Source organism: Silurus aristotelis (assembly GCF_946808225.1).
Source record: "Silurus aristotelis genome assembly, chromosome: 23".
NCBI lineage: Eukaryota > Metazoa > Chordata > Actinopteri > Siluriformes > Siluridae > Silurus > Silurus aristotelis.
In genome coordinates, this window is record NC_139596.1 from 18,238,168 (window position 1) to 18,259,273 (window position 21,106).

The window sequence follows — 21,106 nt, forward strand, 5'->3', positions numbered from 1 at the left end:
ATTGGCTCATTCATATAAGAGGCGGAAGTGCGAGTGTGCAGCTGTGCACCGTTAGATCTTGTACCGGATTGTTCGGTTTTAGGAATTTGAACGTGTTTTATGAGAAGCTTTTAGAAGAAACGGTGTAGGGTTTTTATTATTATTATTATTATTTATAAAGTGGTTTTCTTTTCCTCGCGGTTCTGCTGTAAAGTTTCCTCGGAGACGGAAGCCCCGGTTTGAGTGGCGAATCAACGGCGCTGTGGCTGTAAACGTCCGGTATGGAGCCAAATTTGAAAACTAGCCTCGTTAGCTTAGCATAGCATAGCAGCTTAGCCCAGACAGCTTGTCAACTTCTAACCCTTATTATAATATAATTCAACTTTATTAGATAGTCAATGATTTAATATCCTGTACTGTTTCTACATGTATTTGTGATATCATCTCGCGTGCCTGTCTGACCAAATCCTCACTTATATATAATAATAATAATAATAATAATAATATCTTTACATATTTTATGTATTTTAACCGTGTAAATGATGATACTGGTGTAGAAGTGTTTCTGGATGAGTATTAACACACTCCTGTGTGAATTCTTGCCTATGTGTTTGCTTTAGGGTTACAGTGCAAAAGTATGTGCACCCCTTATTGATGTCATGTAGTAAAAATGTAAGAGTTCCACTCTTCAGATCTGTTCACCATTTAAGTTTTTTTTTTTTTTTCATTTTGAAGACGTGCCGTATTAAATCATTCCGTCTGGTACGGATCGATTTCCAGGGTCGGATCTCAGAGATGGAGGGATTGAGTCAAGCAAGAAAGACAGCTTTGATGAGAAAATAATTTCTAAGTGAGAACATGAAGGGGAGAGAAAGGATGGAGAAATTCAGACAGGTAGCGGAGGGAGGGAGGGAGGGAGGGAGGGAGGGGATGAAATAAGAGATTGAAAAAGGAGAGACTGCTTTGGAGAGAAAAGATGTGGAATGGAGAGATAAAGAATGATAGGTGGAAGAAGAGAATGTTTTATGTGGGTGAAGAAAGTGCGAGGTGAAATGAGAGATATAGGTAGAAGAGAGGGAGTGATAGATGGAAGGAGAGAGGGAAAAGAGCTGTAGAAAGAGAGGTTAAAGGAAAGAGAGGTGTGGAAGGAGAGAGTGACAGGTAGAAGGTGAGAGAGAGAAAGGGGGTGGAGTCAAGAAAGAGAAAGTTTTGCAGAAAATGATTATGTAAATAAAAGAGTGAAGGGGAGAGAAGTATGAAGTGAAAAAATGATTCAGGCAGGTGTGAGGAGAGAAAGATGGAAGGAGAGCTGTGGAAGAGGAGGAGGGAGCGATGAAAAGAGATATTGATGAGGTTAGTAACACTATGTTATGTGAGATTGAGGGAGGGATGAAAGGAGCGGCTGAAGGAAGATGGAAAAAGGAAAGATGAATGGAGTAAAAGTAGAAGAGCAGATGTATTGAGAAAGAAATAAAAGATGATGTGGAGAGAGAGAGAGAGAGAGAGAGAGAGAGAGAGAGAGAGAGAGAGAGAGAGAGAGAGAGAGAGAAGAAGTGATTGAAGGACGTAGAAGGGAGAGAGGTTGAAGGAGAAATGGATAGAGAAGGTCAGACAGATGGAAGAAGAAAGACGAGTAAAACAGAAAAGAGAGATGGATGGGAGAGAATTTAAAGGTAATGCTGATGGATGAAAAGAGACAGATGGGAGAATATTATGTAAGAAAACGAGAGATGATTGAGAGAAAGAAGGATATTGATGGAGAGAGAGAGAAATCAAATGAGAAATAAATAGAGAAGGTCAGATGGGTGGAAGAAGAAAGATGAGTTTAAAAGATAGACAAATGGAAAACAGGGGACTGATGGAAGGAGATGATGGGAATGAAAGGAGCGGCTGGAGAAATACAAAGAATAGAAAGATATAAATGGAAGAAAAATGGATGGATTAAGAGATATATAAGGAGATATTGATGCTGTGAGAGAGATGAAAATAAGTGAATGAAGAACATAGAAAGAAGAGAAATGGATAGAGGAGGTCACATGAATGGAAAGAGAGAGAAATGGAATGAGATGGACCGAGAGAAAGAGATGAATTAAAAGGAATAAGAAAGTGAAAATCAGGGATAGCGGGAGGAAAGGGTATTGATAAGACACATTGAAAAAGGGGTGGATTGAAAAGATACTGACGGAAAAAACAACAATTTTGAAGAAATAGAGATATATATAAAAGGTGGAGAGAAGAGAGCAGGTGGTGTGGGTCGGGGACTAAGAGCAGGTGGTGGTGGTGTGGGTCGGGGACTGAGAGCAGGTGGTGGTCAGGGACTGAGAGCAGGTGGTGGTGGTGTGGGTCGGGGACTGAGAGCAGGTGGTGGTCAGGGACTGAGAGCAGGTGGTGGTGGTGTGGGTCGGGGACTGAGAGCAGGTGGTGGTCAGGGACTGAGAGCAGGTGGTGGTGGTGTGGGTCGGGGACTGAGAGAAGGTGGTGGTCAGGGACTGAGAGCAGGTGGTGGTGGTGGGGGACTGAGAGCAGGTGGTGTAGGTCGGGGACTGAGAGCAGGTGGTGGTGGTGGGGGACTGAGAGCAGGTAGAGAATGTTCTTGTGAAAACCAGACGTTTGGTTTTATCACCATAATTAAAGAATAGAAAAATAAAGAGCTGGAACGATCACAAAGCCTTTAAATTAACGACCAATAAAATGAAAGATTTAATTACAGTGACAGAAACAGGATGAGCAGAGCATCATTATTATTATTATTATTCATTTATCGTTGTACATCATTACATTCTCTCTCTCTCTCTCTCTCTCTCTCTCTCTCTCTCTCTCTCTCTTTCTCTCTTTTGTATTTCTTTCTCTCTCTTTCTCTCGTGTCTTCAGTTCAGCAGTGATTTAGTTTCCATCATGGAGAGCGAGGTTGGTATGGAGACCCGGACGCCTCTCGTCCCTCTGACTCCCTCACAGCAGAATGGCGAAGGCGGTGCTCCAGATTTCTCCAAACTCACGGCGTCTCAGTTCGGCATCACCCCCAGCAGCTTCACCACCTTCCCCAAAGACAAAGGTGAAAGAAAGCAGCACTTTTCTCCTCTCAGTGAAGCGATGTAGCAGATCTCATCCCTCTGCTCCGTTTCTCCCCCAGATAAATCCAGAGTGGCCCAGCTGAAGTCCAGGAGGAGATCCAGCATCGGCGTCAGAGGATCTCCTGAAACCAACTCTCTCATCTGCTTCAGAGCCAAGCAGGTCATGAAAACACCTCCTTCTCTTCCTCCTCGCACTCCTCCTCCTCGCACTCCTCAGGTGTGGAATTACGCCGTCACTTACCCTCATTTTATTTCTCGATTTATTTTTTAATGAAGTTTTTATCGATCATCATGTCGCCATCTCTTTTCTTTCTTTCCTCCTTTTTGTTCCCTGCTTCCTTCTTTTCTCTTTTCTTCCATTCCTTTTCCTTAATTGTCTCTTTTCCCCTTCCTCCCTCCTTTCATTTCCTTTCTTTTTCTTTTATTTCCTTCTCTACCTTTTTGCTTTTTCTCTACTTCTTTCTTTCTTTCTTTCTTTTTTACATTTTTTTCTTGCCTTCCCTTCTTTTTTCTACCTCTCACTTTATTTTTAATTAAATTTTTTTCTTTCTTTACTTTTCTTTTAAAAATTCAGTTCCTCCTTCACTTTCTTTTCTTTTCTTTTTTTTTTTACCATGTCCCTTTTATTAATTTTTTTCTTCTTCCTTTTCTCATGTCTTTTCATTTCTTACATTTCTCTCCCTCTGTTTTTTCTATTCTTTTACCCCACTCCCTCTGTTTTTTCTCTTCCTTTACCCCACTCCCTCTGTTTTTTCTCTTCCTTTACCCCACTCCCTCTGTTTTTTCTCTTCTTTTTCTCTTCCTTTACCCCACTCCCTCTGTTTTTTCTCTTCTTTTTCTCTTCCTTTACCCCACTCCCTCTGTTTTTTCTCTTCTTTTTCTCTTCCTTTACCCCACTCCCTCTCTTTTTTCTCTTCTTTTACCCCACTCCCTCTGTACCTTCTCTTCTTTTTCTCTTCCTTTACCCCACTCCCTCTGTTTTTTCTCTTCCTTTACCCCACTCCCTCTGTTTTTTCTCTTCTTTTTCTCTTCCTTTACCTCACTCCCTCTGTTTTTTTCTCTTCTTTTTCTCTTCCTTTACCCCACTCCCTCTCTTTTCTCTTCCTTTACCACACTCCCTCTCTCTTTTCTCTTCCTTTACCCACGCTATTATTGTTGGTCTCCTGGTTGTGTGTGAAGGTGGAATCAGGAGCCTCTGTCAGTAAGATGATGATGAAGTTTGCACGTGTGTGTGGAACTGATTTCCGTGTCCTTCTAAAGCACTTGCTGGAGAGTCCCCTGTTTTCGGGCCGCGACTCCATCAAGCAGAAGATGGCCGCTTTCCAGCGTCTGATGGAAACGGACGAGGAGAACACGGTGATGATGAAGGAGGAAGAGGAGGGAGTGAGACACACCCAGTCTGGTTAGTTTTAGTTGTGTTTATTTTTAAATTCAGATCATCATGGAACTAAGTGTAAATGGGGAAAACCAGTAGGCAGAGACGAGAGAGATGAAGGAACCTGAAGAACCAGCGGGGTTACAACGTTCATAGAGAACATCCATCAGCTTCCTTGAGTCTATAGCAGTAAAAAAGTGAAGTAAAATAATAATTCCTAAGCGAGTGTTCGTGGATCCTGAGGAGGAGATTTTCCCATTTGGCCCAGATCATTAGACCTTCTCCAGGTTTCTCCCATCTCCCCACCAATGCCCAACCAATGCGATTATCAGGTTCTCGGTCCCCTTCTCTCCTCACCAAGATCCTTCTCATCCACTCGCTCAGCTCTAAGAAGAGTCCTGGTAGTTCTAAACATCTTCTACATTAGAGTTTTGAGTGACACTGTGCTCCTGGGAAGCAGCTATGCAACAAAAATGGAGGAACTCCTCATCCTCTTCAGATCTTTTGTTTCTGAGAATCTGCACTCCGACCGTCTCCCAGATGCTTTTCAGACTTCTGGAGGTGTGCATTTCCAAACCCAGTGAATGCACCACAGGTGGAGTCCAGTCAGTGTGTAGAACCTTCTTGGAGAAGATTAGATTAGATACAATAGCAATCGTATCTCGGGTTGTAAAGGGGAGGAACGTTTCTGGGGTCTTTCCTGAAACTTTCCTTTTGGAACTTCATCTGGGGAATTTGAGAAAATATTCAATGTTGGAAACTTAACCAGGAATTTATAGGTATTTTCTGGAAATTCATGGGAATTTATGGAAATTAAGTAGAACTTTTGGGAATATAAACATTTTGTCCAGTCGCTCACATTCACGCAAACTGATACACATTTTTCACTTTGATTTACTTGTCAGTATGATTTTGTTGCACAATAGTTTACACACAGCACAATGAACATTTAAACATACATTTGTGTAATATTTATGTAATTTACCTGAACAACTCCACAACTTCCACGATGGACGTTGGAAAGTTTCCAGTTAAAAAAATTCACCTAATTTTGCAGCACCTAAATCGTATCTGATTTATCGCCCTCTTGTGGTCCTGTGAAGCTATTACGTCATCGCTGGGGGTTAAAAATGATAAATGGTTCACTGTAAAACAGCTGGAACATAGCAGCATAAAGGCTTCCTTTGCATTTGCAGACGTTAACAACCATCCGGAGGAGAGCGAGAACCGACTCGCTCCCGTAACCCCGCCACTATCAAAGAGACGCCGCAGGGGAACTCCTCATCGGAGTGCGTGGGAGCAGCAGATCGATGAGGAGCCGCTGTCCGAGTTCACACACACTCCAAAACACGAGCACGAGGTCAGCGCACTGAACAATAACACCCGCATGCACACACACACACACACACACACACACGCATACAGACACATACAAATCACCTCTGGACGTGTTGTTGGAGAAAAACTTTTTTTATTGAACAATAAATGTGAACGCTGACTGCACCCCAGAGTCTCCTCACCTTCTCACCTACATCAGTACCTGTCTTTACTAACACCCTTGTAGCTGAATGAATCTCCACAAACTCTAGTGGAACATCTTCCCAGATGAGCGGAGCTCATTAAAAGAGCAAAATGGAAACTGAATGTGGAATGGGATGTTCAGAAAGCGCATGGTCAGATGTCTACAAACCCAATAATATACATTATAATTAACACCCCGAACACTTCATTTCATTCTGACCAATCAGGATCTAGAATTCTGATGTAAACACTCGTCTGTGATCAGGGCTACGTTTTTTTTTCTCTTTCTCTCTTTTTTTCTCTTTTTTTCAAATTGGCGTGAGAACAAAACGGCGTCGTGGTCGTCTAATCAGCGCCATCTTTCAGCAGAAAAGCATCAGGGATGACGTCTCACCCCGGGAGACGGGTTAAAGGCTTCGTGTTCAATTTCCTTGAAAAAAAAATTATAACCATCAGGACGCACAACAGGACGGCGTTGGCGCTAAGCGCTAGGCTCGAGTTTTACTGCCTAATTTGCTTCATTTATTGTATATCTTTTTTTTATAACAATTATCAGGAACACAACGGGACTGCGTTTACACGAGACGCAGTCAGAACAGGTATTGGAGATGATGATGAGCATCACAAATTTCCACTCTCGTTTCATTTTATGAGTAAAATATGCAGAACAGAACAGCGCTTAGTAACACCACAGGGCACGCTGCGATGAGATGAATCCATGCTAAGGTGCGGATGGGAAGTCCGCGAGATGTTTTTTAATTTTATGTCCTGAAGTCTTTTTTTTTTTCCTCCTATACCACAGCGATCAGCTAACGGTTTTAATTTCAGATGTTATAATAAGAGTTTTATTCAGCGTGTGTGAACGAGATTTTGCCCGTGTGCGTAGGAATTCTTGCCAACATGTACAAAGTCTTGCCACTGTGCATGTACTCATTTGCATTCTCGCTGATTTGCGTATAAATTCTTCCCAAACGCGTCCAAAATTCTCTTCTACGAATTCTTGCCAACTTGTTTGCGAATTTACGGGCGTGCGTATAAATTCTTGGCAGCGTGCGTATAATTTTTCCCTGCGGATCCTTGTTCATATATGAAAAAAATTTTGCCTACGAATTCTTGCCGGCATGCATGCAAATGTTTTTCCTATGAGTCCTTAGCAATTTATGAACAAACGTTTGCCTGTAAATCCTTGCCAACACGTGTACGAATTCCTTCCAGCTTGTGTAAAAATGCCAACCTGCATACGAATCCGTCTATAAATTCTCATCGGTGTGAATATGGATTCCTGCTTTCAGGCATACGAATTTTTACCTACAAATCCTTGCCAGCACGCCTATAAATTCATGCCAAAGTACGTACAAATACCTTGCTACGGATTTTTGCCAGTGCATCCTTGCTAACTCGCGTATAAATTCTTGTCATCATGCGTACGAATACGCGACGCACAAACCAATTTTTGCGTCATTCATTTAATATATTTTTTATGACAATTATCAGGAACACAACGGGACTGCGTTTACACGAGACGCAGTCAGAACAGGCAGTGGAGATGATGAGCATCACAAATTTCCACTCTCGTTTCATTTTAGGAGTAAAATATGCGGAAGAGAACAGCGCTTAGTAACACCACAGGGCACACTGCGAGAGGAGATGAATCCACGTTAAGGTGCGGATGGGGAGTTGGCGAGAGGATTTCAATTTTATGTCCTGAAGTCTTTTATTCCTCCTATACCACAGCGATCAGCTGTGTGACGCACAAACCAATTTTTGCCTACAAATCCATGTGAATGCGCGTACGGATTCTTGGCAATGTGCATGCCAATCTTTGCCTACGAATTCTTGTCGGCGCATGTACACATCCTTGCGATTATGCGTCCGAATTCTCGCGAGCATGCATATGCATTTTTGCCACCGTGTGCATGAAGTCTTTTGCGAACATACGGACGAATTCTTGCCAACTTTTCCTTGCCAGCGTTCGTACGAATGCTCTCCAACGTGCACATGAATCTAAATTCTCACCAACATACTTCGGATTTCTTGCCAATGTGTGTGTGCAAATAAATGACGGTTTACACACACACACCAGATTTTTATAAGGCGTTGGTTTTTTCTTTGTCAGGATAACATCTGGTTTTCTAGATTTTTTTCTCCTCCTGTATTTACATAAAATATTTCAGGGTAATAAATCCTAGCATTCTTTTTCTTTTTCTCTCTCTTTTTTTTTTTTCTTTCCCCACACATAGCAGAGTTGTTCAGCGTCGAGGGCATTCGCTTCACCCGCTTTGTTATCAGAGTTGGTGGAAGTAACCAAGCTGACCTATAAAAGTTAGACATCAATAAAAGGGCAACGCGCTACACAGATTGTACGGATTTGTTCTCAGTACACGTTGCATCACACGGCGATGATTTATCTCCCTTTACCTCGTGCTGGCCTCAGCGGACTTGAACATACGGAGCAGATGGGCTGAGCTGGCACACAAAATAGAGCAAAGCTAAAACAGTGTAACAAAATCCATTAACGCCAAACATTGTGGGGTCTTCTTTCTGTTCACTTCTAGGTGGAGTTCAAAAGCCCCAAGATGGTACAGAGTCTGGGTTTGGGTTTGGACTCGCAGTCTCAGCTCTTGTCTTTACCCATGCTGTCCAAGCCCGAGCTGATCAAAACAGGTACGTCCCGCATACAATACAGGTCGACCAATAGTGGATTTTACAGCTACCGCTAGCTAGGTCAGATCATACTTGCCTATTAATCCAGTTAATGCCAATTAATCAAACGATAATGGTTTGATAAATGGATTAAAAAAAATTTATACTGAATGCTATACAACCTATTTTTTATTTATTATATATATATATATATATATATATATATATATATATATATATATATATATATATATATATATATATATATATATATATAAACACCATGTAAAATAGAACAGAACTTAATTATAAATAAAAAAAACAGTACTAAATCACGAAAATGTGCTAACTAAAATAAATTTTAATATATAAATATTCATAAATATTGAGGAAAACAAGACATGCATTTAAACTTCAAAAGTAACACTGAATACATCAAAACAGTTACATCTAAAATAAATATTACACATCAAATAATACTTCACTGACTCGCCTCTAAAGGCCGCTCTCGTGCTGTATACCACAACCAGGAAAAACTATCTAATAGTTCCAGCAATCTAGTATGAATCGGTCGACCTCTTGTCTGTGTCTTGTGTGTGTGTGTGTGTTTGTGTGTGTGTGTGTGTGTGTGTGTGTGTGTGTGTGTGTGTGTGTGTGTGTGTGTGTGTGTGTGTGTGTGTGTGTGTGTGTATATATATATATATATATATATATATATATATATATATATATATATATATATATATATATATATATATATACTTGTATTTATTTATTTTTTTCCCTATTACTAAGCAGCTAATGTGCAGCTGGCCTGATGTGTACCGAATCTAGACACAGCTAGATTATATGGCCAAAGGTTTGTGGACATCTGACCATAAGATTAGTGTGTGCTTCTTTTTGAACATCCCATTCCACATTTAATCCCCATAACTGTTCCACTCGTCTGGGACGATGTTTCATTAGATTTTGTGGAAATTCAAACAGCCACAAGGGTGTTGGTAAAGTCAGGTACTGATGTGGGTGATGTGAGGAGGCCTGGGGTGCAGTCAGTGTTCACGTTCATCCATGTTCAATAGGGTTTAGTGGTCTATAGCACAAGATCTTCCACTCCAACCCATGTAAAGCAGATCATCATGGAGCTGGGACACTGTCATGCTGGAACAGTTCAAGTGAAGGAAAAATCTAATGCTGCAGCATCCGATACAAGTGTGTGCCTCCAACTTTGTGGGAACAGTTCGGAGAAGAACCACATCTTGCTGGAGTCAGGTGTCTCAATACTTTTGGTATTATAGTAAATGAAACTAGTTTAGTAATGGATTTTGCGTGATGTCTACACCATCGAGGCAGAGCTACAAAATGTTTAATATTTTCAGGAAAAAATGCGTCAAGTATTTTTCCGTATCGTTTGTGTTTCTGTGCCTTCAGGAGAGGCAGACGTCTCGTCTGCGTCCAAAAAGAAGCGCGTCCGTTTTGGCGCTCCTCTCTCCCCCGAGTTCTTCGACAAAACTCTCCCCCCCAGTACCCCGCTTCAGAAAGGTGCCACGCCTGCCTGCCCGCCCTCGTCCACAGGGCGCAAACACTCCCTCCTTAAAACACCACAGAGGTTTGAGTCTCTGCCTCAGCCTGATTTCAGCAGTCCTGCAGGAGACGGTGCATCGCCGGCCCTGAACACACACTCCTACTGCAACCGAGGAGACACCGATGAGGTGTTCCTGGACTATCAGAAGGTCTGATGTTTGTTAATGTTTTGTAGCTAATATATAATATCAGGGGTGTAGCGGTACACGTGTACTGAATGCATTCCTTTTCACGTGCAGAACATAGTCACAACCTAAGTTTCCTCAGGAACATATAAAGTGGCGGACCGCAAGCTTGTTTAGTCTGTACGGTTTTTTTAATTATTATTATTTTTACTTTTACTTTTTAAACTTTAAACATAGAAAACAACGCATGGGGTAGAAATAGAAACTAGAGTTAGCGCAGTGTCACTGTGGCCACTCGCTCTGTACTGGAAATAAGATTTGATTTGTGTATGCATGCAAACACTAAAGAAACACGTGCGCTAGCGTTAGCCTTTAACCATTTCCCCAATACCATCGTTTTGGCTTCGGTACGATACCAGAATGTAATACCTCGGTATCGATACTAAATTAATACCATAAGTGTCAAATAACCAGCCTCAAAAGATAAGTGAATGGAAAACAATTTTATTTTAATAATAATAGATGCATAAACTTTTACATCTGATTTTATTTCACTACTGAAATCTGCACTTGTGTATGTTGTGGTCATGATACAATTATTTATTATATTCTTTATCAGATTTTAAAGTGAAAATAAATTGGGGTCAGAGGGAAAGTTTAAAAAAAAATATTTAAATAATAATAGAGATTAAAAAAAATAAAGGGATTTTAAAAAAGGAATTAAAAATGAAAAAGGAATTAAAAACAAATTATAAATCGAAAGCCGAAATTATGAATTATAACCGAATTATAAGACGAAAACTGACCACAGGCTTATTTTAAATGATATAAATCCTTTTTGCATAATTGATTGTATTAATATTAGACTTTTACATTTTGTGAAATTTTATTAACCTGAACTGAAAAACTACAAACCAATAAAATAATCACAATTTAAATGTTTTTATTGAAAAAATAAACAAAAGTATCAAACCAAGTATTAAACAATATGTTTAAGAACAAGCTTACATATATTATTCTTCATTAAGTTCTTTTTATCATTTAATAAAATGTAACAGTTATTGTGCAAAACAGCAGTAATACAAACTAGAACCTACTTCAAACTTCAAACAGCCGCAAGTCGATGAAGTTTTTAAAGCTACACAAATTTTTATGTGACTGCATGTTGCAAATTAAACTGATTTCTATTTCAATAAAAGTGGCAGGTTTCCTTCAAGAACAACAGCTACTCAGCTTTCTGGCAGAAGAGACGGTTTTAAAGTATTAAAACTATACAAGGAATTAAAAATTTTTTTTTTTTTTTTTTTTAAGTGATTAAAAAAGGGTTACAATTTTTTTTTAAAAGATTCAAAATAAAATTATTACAAAATTTACATTGATTAAAATTAAGGGGATTTAGAAAATGATAAAAAAAAAAAAAAGATAAAATAAAGTAAAATTCGAAAAAAGAAAAAAAAAATAGGGGTTAAATGGTAGAATTCTTTTTCTTTTATTTTAGACATTTTAAAGGATAAAAGTAGTCCTTTAAAAAGAAAAGAAGTTTTCAGTTTAGCTGAAACTGCAGAAATCTCATGAAAAGCCACCGGATATTTGAGCAGATTGATGTCTCATGCTACTGTAACGCTGGAAGTAAACCTGTAACATGCATGAGCTGAATATAATGAGAGTTATTTATCTGCTTGTAGATTGCCTTCCCCATCATGGATGAGGAGTACGATAATCCCCCAGGGGACAGTACAGGTAATTTATTCAATTTATACACAAATATGATATCAGTATTCTTATAAAATTAAAAAATAATAAATATATTTCTATTAAATATCAAAGAATATAAAAAAAAGATAACTATTAAAAACGTATTTTTGTGTGTTTCACAATTTCCTTTTAACAATTTGTTGGTTGTTATTACATTAAGGTTAAATTGTTTTATAAGATTTGTCTTTTGCAATAAAAAGTTTATTTATTATACAAACAATAGATTTTTAAAACGACACATTTGACGTATCCTACATCATTTAAAAACTCTTGATTGTGATATTGTGGGTTTTTTTTTTTTAACCACTTTCATACCCTCATGGATAAAACGCTACATTACTGTCCGTTACTTTATAAACAGTTGTGCTGCGTACAGCTTCAGCTGAAATTGTCTCGCTCGCAGCACATCACGACCCACTCAGTAAACACACCGAGACGACCGACGCTGCTGTTCGAGAAGATGAAGGAAGCCATATTTCCTGTACAGCTGCTCCCGAGCATCCTGATCATCCTCCAACAGGTGATTTCTTTTATTCTTTTCTTTTTATTGTTATTATTAAAATTGATCTCTCTGTTTGAGACTCATGCATTTCTCCCTGCGATAATGTGTGAGTTCACCTCCTATGCAAACTGTTCTATTGGTTTATTGGGGAAGCAGACTATTGATAAACTGTTTAATCAGGTTTGCTGATTAATCAGCACTGATAGCTGATAGTTCCAGTGATCAATTTTCAACAGAAATCCATACCGATAGTTTTTCCGGCTTCTGGTCCGCTGTCGTTACAAAAGCGGCCTCTAGAGGTGAATCACGTGCTGTACAAGTTCAGTACTATTTAACATGGAGTGTCATGTTTTTTAAAAAGCGTTCGATTAAATCGTTTGATTAATCAGTTAAGTACGTTCCAACCTCTAGAGGCGACTTTGTGTCAGTTTTATCCATGAGTTTTTAACTAATGAGATCGGCTACACACGTGCATGCTTTATACTGATAATAAGCAATGTAGAGGAAAGTGTGTGTGAGAGTAGATATTTCATACAGGCCTCCCTCTCTCTCCCTCTCTCTCCCTCTCTCTCTCTCTCTCTCTCTCTCTCTCTCTCTCTCTCTCTCTCTCTTTGTTATTTTTTCTTCCTTGTGTTGATGATGGAGAGAACACACAGGAAGCAGAAACCAATTCAGTGTTCCTGCTGCAGGATAAATAACTGAACATAATTATTTTTGTTCAAATTTACCCTTGTTGAGACCTTCATGTATAATCGATGGAGGTACCGAGTGAAGGAATGAAGGAAAGCAGGATGAGCGAGGGATTGAGAAAGAAAAGAATGATGGAAAGAGGAAGGAAGGTTGCAGTATTGATCAAGGAAGAGGAAGGATGGGAGAGAGGAATAAGGGAATGGAGAGAATGAGGAGAGGAGGTTTGAGAGAGAAGGAAAGGATGGTTGGAGAAGTGGAATGTAAAGAGGGAGGATGGGTCTTTTTTAAAGTTCTGGAGTGTAAACGCTGTTCTATAAAACACAAGTCTAAAATCCACCAGTAGGGGGCGACGTGATGATCAGTTAAGAAGATCTAACTTGAAAAAAAAGACTAGATTTCTACATACTCTGTGTGTGTGTGTGTGTGTGTGTGTGTGTGTGTGTGTGTGTGTGTGTGTGTGTGTGTGTGTGTGTGTGTGTGTGTGTGTGTGTGTGTGTGTGTGTGTGTGTGTGTGTGTGTGTGTGTGTGTGTGTGTGTGTGTGTGTGTGTGTGAGAGAGAGAGAGAGAGAGAGTCCGATGACAGCCTAAAGTCAATTCCCTGACAGGAAGAAGATAAGGGTTCTAAAATAGGTGTAATATGATTACTAGTCCGCTCTATTATTTATTTAGCGTCGATTTATTTTTCCCCACCAGAAGTTGTGTTACAGTAATCAACTGTGTGTGTTTTTTGCTTGCAGCAGAACCAGAGCTCAGGATCGAACAAGAAGAGCAGCATCAGCTTTTAGAGACCCCCCAGTTTTCCATCGAGTCGTCCACCGAGGCTCCTCGCTCTCGTGGGAAAAAAAGGAAGGTGAGATCCAAGAGCTCCTCATGTAGAACCTTTCTCAAGTAATTTTAAGAATGTTCTCACTTTGATATCAGTCACACATGTAAAATAACAGCGTGTGTGTGTGTGTGTGTGTGTGTGTGTGTGTGTGTGTGTGTGTGTGTGTGTGTGTGTGTGTGTGTGTGTGTGTGTGTGTGTGTGTGTGTGTGTGTGTGTGTGTGTGTGTGTGTGTGTGTGTATCAGCAACCAGCCAAGAGCGAGATGACCGAGGCCAGAAGGAGCTCTCGCTCTGCTGCCGAATCCGCCAAGGGCAAAATCAAGGTAGAAGACTCCCTGCAAAAGTTTATTCATCCTCTGTTCATTACCTTCACACTTTCTTTTTTTTTTTTTTTTTTTAAATAAACTAAAAAGTACGTCTTACACTGTGCTCTACATCTTCTCTCTCTGCATTTCCTTTCCAGCTTTCAGTGCATTTCTAATGTAATTTTTCCCAGTCTGTGCAAGCGTTTTGGAGATGGCCTTATAACCCCTGAGTGTGTACTGTAGAAAAAAAACCCCACAGGGGTTATAAGGACATCTCCAACACATCTCCAACCTCTCCTGTCTCTCTCCAGTGCTAATGTAAATACACTCCTAGCTGAATGCAGAAGTTTTTTAAATCGAAGCAATAAAAGGAAAGGTGGTGTTCTGATTTGTGGAGATATTTCATAAGTACAACTCGTCTTTGGTGTAAATCGGGCCATTTCGTAGAGGAATCTTCTCTTCTAAACCCCCATAGCGAATGCAAACTCATGTCCTTTGCGATATTTGTTTGGTGGGAATCTCCTGGTAAAATAAAACAAGCAAAGATGCCTCCTGACTTTGGATTTTTCAGGAAGCCCTCAATATTACATTTGAACCTCGTTTGTTCTTTGGCAGATCATTTTGAAATTCCAGAGTATGGGAAAAGCATGGGGTCCCTGAGATAAACAATGCTAGTATGGCCCCGGAGAACTCTTTAGTTTTGAGGCAAATTATTTTAGGATCATCGTGATATTTGACCATTGATCTGCCATCATTCATGCCAATCTGAATAAAATTCTGATTTCTTTAAAGACCTCATCAGCGAAGAAGCGATTCGGAGCGAAGGAGGTGGACCGCTCGCTCTACGGCAAGAGAGACTACGCCTCCAAAAACCCTCTTCTCAGCCCCATCGTAGAGTCCGCGGCCTCCAGCCTGAGCTGCACCCCAACACAACCCCGTACAGGCAAGATCTCACACCTTCTCACTGCACACAGCATCTTTATTAGTTGCGCAAAAATAATCCAGAAAGTAGCTGAAATGAAAAAAAGTCGTAGATCTCTATAGGGTCCTTCTTGCGTCAAACATTAGCATTTGTTAGGGGTGTAACGGTACAGAAAATTCACTGTTCAGTGTGGAGCTGAAACGATTCCTCGAGTAACTCCAACATTTCGAATACAAAATAATCATCAAGGCTTCGTTTAGTCCATTTATCTACACACGGAGCATTGTGTTTCCCCACGGACCATTATTACAGACGCACCAGCTGCTAAACTCTGGCGCGCACTGGGCAGGTGAACACAAAAGACGCTGCAGAATGAAAACCAGAGGAACGGAAAGAAAACGGCGAGGGGGCGAGAAGATTCATGTGGAAGCTCGTTTCCGCTACATAATAAAGATTTGACTTCTCTGAGTTACGAGTTTTTTTCCCTCACAATTCCAAGGGTTTTTTTTTTCTTTAGCCAATCAGGCAACCTCGCCCCTCTGTAGAGTCTGAATAGAAAACTCATCAGCCAACCGACAGCACCGAGGTGTAAATAAACGAAAAGGAAACGTCTGTCGTATCAGTGCCGCTCGGCGTACGCTCGGGTTTCGCCCGGTCTCCGTTCAAATTAAAACTGTTGGACCTGAACTTCAATTATTGTCTCGTACGAGAGTCCGTGTTTTATTCCGATCTTCTGTTTTTAAATCCGAGCGTGAAGAACAGTCAGAGCCGTCACAGCGTCGCTGGAGCGTCAGTACCAGCTCTTTATTTAAATCCCGTCCACGTTCTCCATCAAATGAGCTGCGCTGAAGATCCTGTACTGAAGATCCTGTAACATGCCTGACTATTAAATATCCAGATTCGTGTGTGAGGAATGTGAGATATAAGATATATATGTATGTCTTGTCTCTTGTGGTGATATTAAAATGGTTGTTGAAAGGGGCAGCATTATTTCTGACCCATTTTAGTGAAGGAGAAGCGAACAGGGCAGATCATGATCAGGTCTAAATTAAAGCAACGCATTTAAAAAAAAGTTTGTAAACTTCCTGCCAGGAAGTAACCATTACTTTATCGTCCCTCACAGATGAGAACCCTGACTCTAGTCCTGCTACAGCTTTTAACACTAATCAGAGTGAAACCGCATCGTCTGGCACCACGGCTGATCTGGTGGCCGCGGCCGCTCTGTGGCGCCGTCGTTTCTTACGTCACACAAAAGACACCGAATCGGTCGGCAACCAGAGCGCCGGGAGCGAGGGACCTGTCCCTACTGTCGAATCAGAAACCGAAGTGAAGTCTGAGGGTGGACGAGCGAGCGCTGGGAGACCTGCTCGAGGAAGGAGGAACTCAGCAGGCCGGCGCCAGAGTTGGGGTGGCGCTAGAGTGCTGGACGAGTGTGAGGACGGAGATAAGAAGTCTGAGGTCCATCAAACCGAATCCAACCAAGAAAGTAAAAAAACAGAACCGAGGGGACGGAAGAGAGCTGGAAGGAGATCCCGCTCTGTAGTGGAGACCCAGGAAGAGCTAGAACAAAGAGGGTTAAAAAAGACGTGTGAGGACACGGTGGAATGTGCAGGGGACGAGAAAGAAGAAGCGGAGAAGAACGACGAGGACATGAGGCAGACTGCAGGACATGAAGTGGAGGAGAAAAAAACGGAGGATGTAAGACAGACTTTAGGAACTGAAGAAGTCAAGAAGAATGACATGGACATGAGAGAGACTTCAGAACAGAAAGCTGAGGAGAAGAACCACGAGGACATTCATCCGTCTTCTGTCCCTTTAGAAACCCTGGAAGCCTGGCAGCAGCCCGACTTCTGCATCGAGGACATCCTGAAGCCCGTAGCAAAGAGTCGCGGCTCGGTGAGACGCAGCCTGAGACACCGCAGCAGCATGGATGTCCTGGCCAAAGGTCTAGCCTGGGTGGAGCACACGTCCCCGCAGATGAACACCACAAACCAGAGGAGGACACGCGGCAGACTGAGCGCCGTCTCTGAGCCTCCTCCGTTTCCCGACGAGAAACCACTCGAGACCTGCCACTGACTCCAGCACATCGTTTTTTTATTTTTATGATTTTATATATGATTGTAGTTCGGCCCTGGTGTTAGTGTTGTTCTGTATCACATCGATTCTGCTTCAGATTTGACTCCTTCACAAGGTCCATGATTGACTGAGAATCTCACCAACATCAGGTTGGATTTATTTTTTTTATTCGTTCCTACATAACACTTCCATCTCATATGTACAATTACAGCAACCAGATTAAACTAAATCCCGAACAAATACAGAAAAAAAGTTTGGATTTTTTCTTTATTATCGAAGCGTCGCAGCTGAACGTACGTGGAGTCTACACTTTATACCTTTTTACCTTCTCTTTTTATTCATTACTTCACTCGCTCTTCTTTTCTTTATCTATTCCTTACTTTTTTGTTTGTTGCTCTTTTTCTCATTTTCTCTTCTTTTTTTTTCTTTTTTGTTTCCTCTTTGCTTCATTCTTACATTGACTCATTTCTTAATTTTTCTCGTTATCACTTTTATTATTTTTTTTATATTTTTTTTCTCTGTTCATAAAAAAAAATGTGTTAAAACATTGATATTCATTCTTCTTTTTTAAGTATTTTACTATTATTTTATTCCTTCAATTTTCCTTTTTGTTCCATCTTCACTTTCTAAATATTGTTGCTTTAAAAAAAGATTTCTTAATAAAGTCCTTTTTTTTTATTTTTTATTTTAGCTTTCCCTTTTTATCTTTTTCTTTTTTGTTCATGTTTTATTTGATTGTTGTATTTTATTTCCCAGTGTGTTCTTTGTGTAATTTTGTGCTCTGTCCAGCAGAGGGCGATCTGGCTCTTTAAATGTAGAAAATGTGGCAGGCGCGTAAACGATATGATGATTTTGTCCTTGTGGTTCTCAAAATCTATTGAAATCCCTCTGTTTCTTACAAATAACTCAACAAACTCTGGATTTATTCCTTTATGTGCTCGAAGAACAGATACACTGCTGTCAATTGCCACTGCAGAGTAAAGATACACAAAAATAAACAGTTTATCTTTAAAAACATTTGGTCCCTATTAGCTGTTATAATGAGCTCCACACTTCTGGGTAGTTTGGGGAAGAACCACATCAGGCTTCATGTCAGGTGTCACGGTGTTTCTGCTTATATTTTGTATACGAGGGAATAAAAAAAGGTTCTATTTGAATTGCAAAAAGTTTAGCAATAAAACGTAATTGTCCAGTTTAAAGACGTTAGTGTGTGTTTAACAAATCTCTCAACACGTCGAACATTTGATTTGTTTCGTTTTTGTTTATTGGACTCCAGTTGAGTCACTCATTAGGACATTTTACGCACACAAACCCCCGCTGCTGCCGCCACTTATAACCTTCAGTCATTTGTCACACTGCAATTGTCACACCACTTAACGCAAAACTCCACTTGAACAACAACAAAAAAAGTCTTCTGCTTATTGAACACGAGGTTAAACTGGTATTGGTGCAGGACCTAACTCCTTTTTCCCTGATTTATTGCTGTATTTATTTAAAAGAATAAGTAAATAATGGTACAATTCTGCGAGACAAACACTCAGCATCCAGAATGTGTGGTGAATGAATGGATCTCTTCTTGAACCTGTTTGGTTAGAAGGTTCTCCTACTCACAGGTTTGTACAAGGTGGTATCAAAAAGTACCAGTTGAGACTAGTTTTGTAACACGCCAGCAGATGGCAGCACAGGGCTGCACGTGCAGTCACAGGCAGCACCAACCCTCATAAGTCATAAGTCATAAGACATGGTCCTGTGTACATCGGGAGCTGGTGATGTTCTTACCACATGCATTACCATGTCTGTGATTTCATTGTGGACGGCAAGTTAGAATCCCGTGTTGCCGAGCTCCTCCTCACGCAGGAGTTTCTCGCAGGAAATGACTTGATGTCACTTCCAAACACACCCCACCCGCCATGTTTGGCTCCTGCCAACTTCACCCTCTTCTCAAAGATAAAGATCTGACTCAAAGGTCACCGCTTTGGCACCGCTGCTGAGATCTGACACGAATCGCAGAAGGGGGTTTGACACGCTTCGAAAACTTCCAGGACACATTCCAGAAGTGGGAGGAGGCTATTTTGAAGGTGATGGTGTGTAAACGTTCAGAGCCCGACTCACCTTGTAATGCGTTATCGTTTCTATAGTAACCGCTTGAGACCTACATGGAAGGTCACCAGGGTTTGCACTTTGAGAGTCAGGGCTAAAGGAAAGCTGAGACACGTACGTAAAATAATTAGAAGTACATAATTAGAAGTACATGAGTGACTCAACTGGAGTCCATGTGTTTCAGAAACTAGCTTAACGCCTAAATTGTTGCTCATAAGGTACTTAAGGATTTTATCTTTCAGAAAAAAAAAACATAAGCAAAGAGGGTTTAGTTGAAGAACCAACCCTGAATCTCTGGGCGTTTTTCTCGTGTGGAAATGTGAACACCAAACATCATCGTTATCGCTTGTTTAATTGTTTAATTTTAATTGTAGCAGATAAGAAAGCCTGATATCTTTAGGTAAATAAAATAAAGCATTGCTGAGACATGAAACATGGGACCGAATGAAGCAGGTGTCCTGGACGCAGGATCGTTCATAGATTCACAGTTTTTGACATGGAGTCAGATCGCCATCTAGTGGACGGAAGATCCACGAAGACGCCTTCAGGGGAAATGTTTGTGATGTATACTGTATATATAAATACATGTTTATATAGGGAGGGTTGTACAAGAGCGCCATCTATTGGACGGAAAGATCCTCGAGGTTCTCTGGGATGTCTTTAAAATGCAATGTGTGTAAAAAAAAAAAAAAGTTTCAAAATGTGTTTTAGAGAAACTAAAACAAACCGACTTCTTTTTTTTTTACACTTTATTTTATTAAGTAAATCAGATTAATTGTGTTCGGAGTGGGATTTTCCCCAAGACGTCTGGCCTCGTGTGCCCTCTGAGGCTCATCTGCAGACGCCTCCCATGTGTGTGAGTCCTAATGGTTGTACTAACTGTTTGTTCCCATCCACAGTGGTTTGGACGGAGGGAAAGGGAGGGAAGGAAGGTGTTAGGGGAGGGTGAAGGCGGCTTAGCGCCAGAACAATGAGCCCTTTTGACCGGAGAGAAGCCCCTCAAGACATGTGGCCTCCTGTCACCGTGGCAACAAGCACCGTCCCACCCCTCGACCCCCCTCGTGGGACGGCGTGCTAGCTGACAGCTGGAGAAGGAGACGAAAATGGAGTCTCTTTCACCAGGAGCGTCCTCCACTTTGTTCTCTCCCACGAGTTTGGTTTTGTTTTCCCGCCTCCTGGTCAGCAGCGGAAGTCTCACCCAAGTTGTACTTTTTGAATATCCCGATCGGACCATGCTGAGTTCAGGGTTATTATAGTTTAGATCATTTGAAGATGAGATTTATTCCAGTTCACAAACATTTCATTTTGCATATATATTAATTGATTATATGTACAAAAGTTTGTGTCCCCCTGACCATAAGATTGGTGTGTGCTTCTTGTTGAATGTTCCTTTCCACAATCAGTCCACATTTGCTATGCTAATAAGCTCCACTCTTCTAGGAAGATGTTCCACTAGATTTTGTGGGGAATCATTATGCCATAAGTGTGTTAGTAAAGTCAGGTGCTGCTGTAGGTGAGAAGGTGAAGAGGTCTGGGGTGCAGTCAGCATTCACATTCATCCCAAAGGTGTTCAATAGGGTTGGCACACTTTTGCAGATCTTCCACTCCAGGTCTTCATGGAGCTGGCTTTGTGCACA

At 40.8% G+C, this 21,106-nt stretch overlaps 1 protein-coding gene and 1 long non-coding RNA gene across 7 annotated transcripts; one reads left to right on the top strand and one right to left on the bottom strand.

Annotated features, from left to right (window-relative positions):
• cdca2 (cell division cycle associated 2) lies at window positions 1–17,621 on the top strand. 6 transcript variants are annotated; one of them, XM_083527715.1, is made up of 13 exons: window positions 1–258; window positions 2,851–3,031; window positions 3,110–3,267; window positions 4,311–4,452; window positions 5,622–5,785; window positions 8,502–8,610; window positions 10,018–10,319; window positions 11,981–12,035; window positions 12,427–12,570; window positions 13,980–14,092; window positions 14,312–14,389; window positions 15,164–15,314; window positions 16,417–17,621. In XM_083527715.1, exons 2-13 carry the CDS (start codon window positions 2,875–2,877, stop codon window positions 17,367–17,369), a joined length of 2,526 nt encoding a protein of 841 aa, XP_083383841.1. In that variant the 5' UTR covers window positions 1–258; window positions 2,851–2,874; the 3' UTR covers window positions 17,370–17,621. The 6 variants fall into 6 exon arrangements, with proteins under 6 accessions (XP_083383841.1, XP_083383842.1, XP_083383843.1 ...); XM_083527716.1 differs by having other exon boundaries at window positions 13,983–14,092; XM_083527717.1 differs by having other exon boundaries at window positions 13,989–14,092.
• A 237-nt stretch (window positions 17,622–17,858) lies between these two features.
• Window positions 17,859–18,599, bottom strand: LOC310718734. The gene is made up of 2 exons (XR_014531254.1): window positions 18,317–18,599; window positions 17,859–18,263 (listed from the first exon to the last, which is right to left on the bottom strand). It is a non-coding gene; the product is annotated as an uncharacterized lncRNA (long non-coding RNA).
• Window positions 18,600–21,106: the final 2,507 nt, after the last annotated feature.

Coding starts and splice junctions, on each gene's coding strand:
- cdca2 (XM_083527715.1), top strand. CDS start 2,875: ATGGAGAGCGAGGTTGGTATGGAGACCCGGACGCCTCTCGTCCCTCTG. Junction 3,032..3,109: donor CACCTTCCCCAAAGACAAAG/GTGAAAGAAAGC, acceptor TTTCTCCCCCAG/ATAAATCCAGAGTGGCCCAG. Junction 14,390..15,163: donor CCGCCAAGGGCAAAATCAAG/GTAGAAGACTCC, acceptor ATTTCTTTAAAG/ACCTCATCAGCGAAGAAGCG.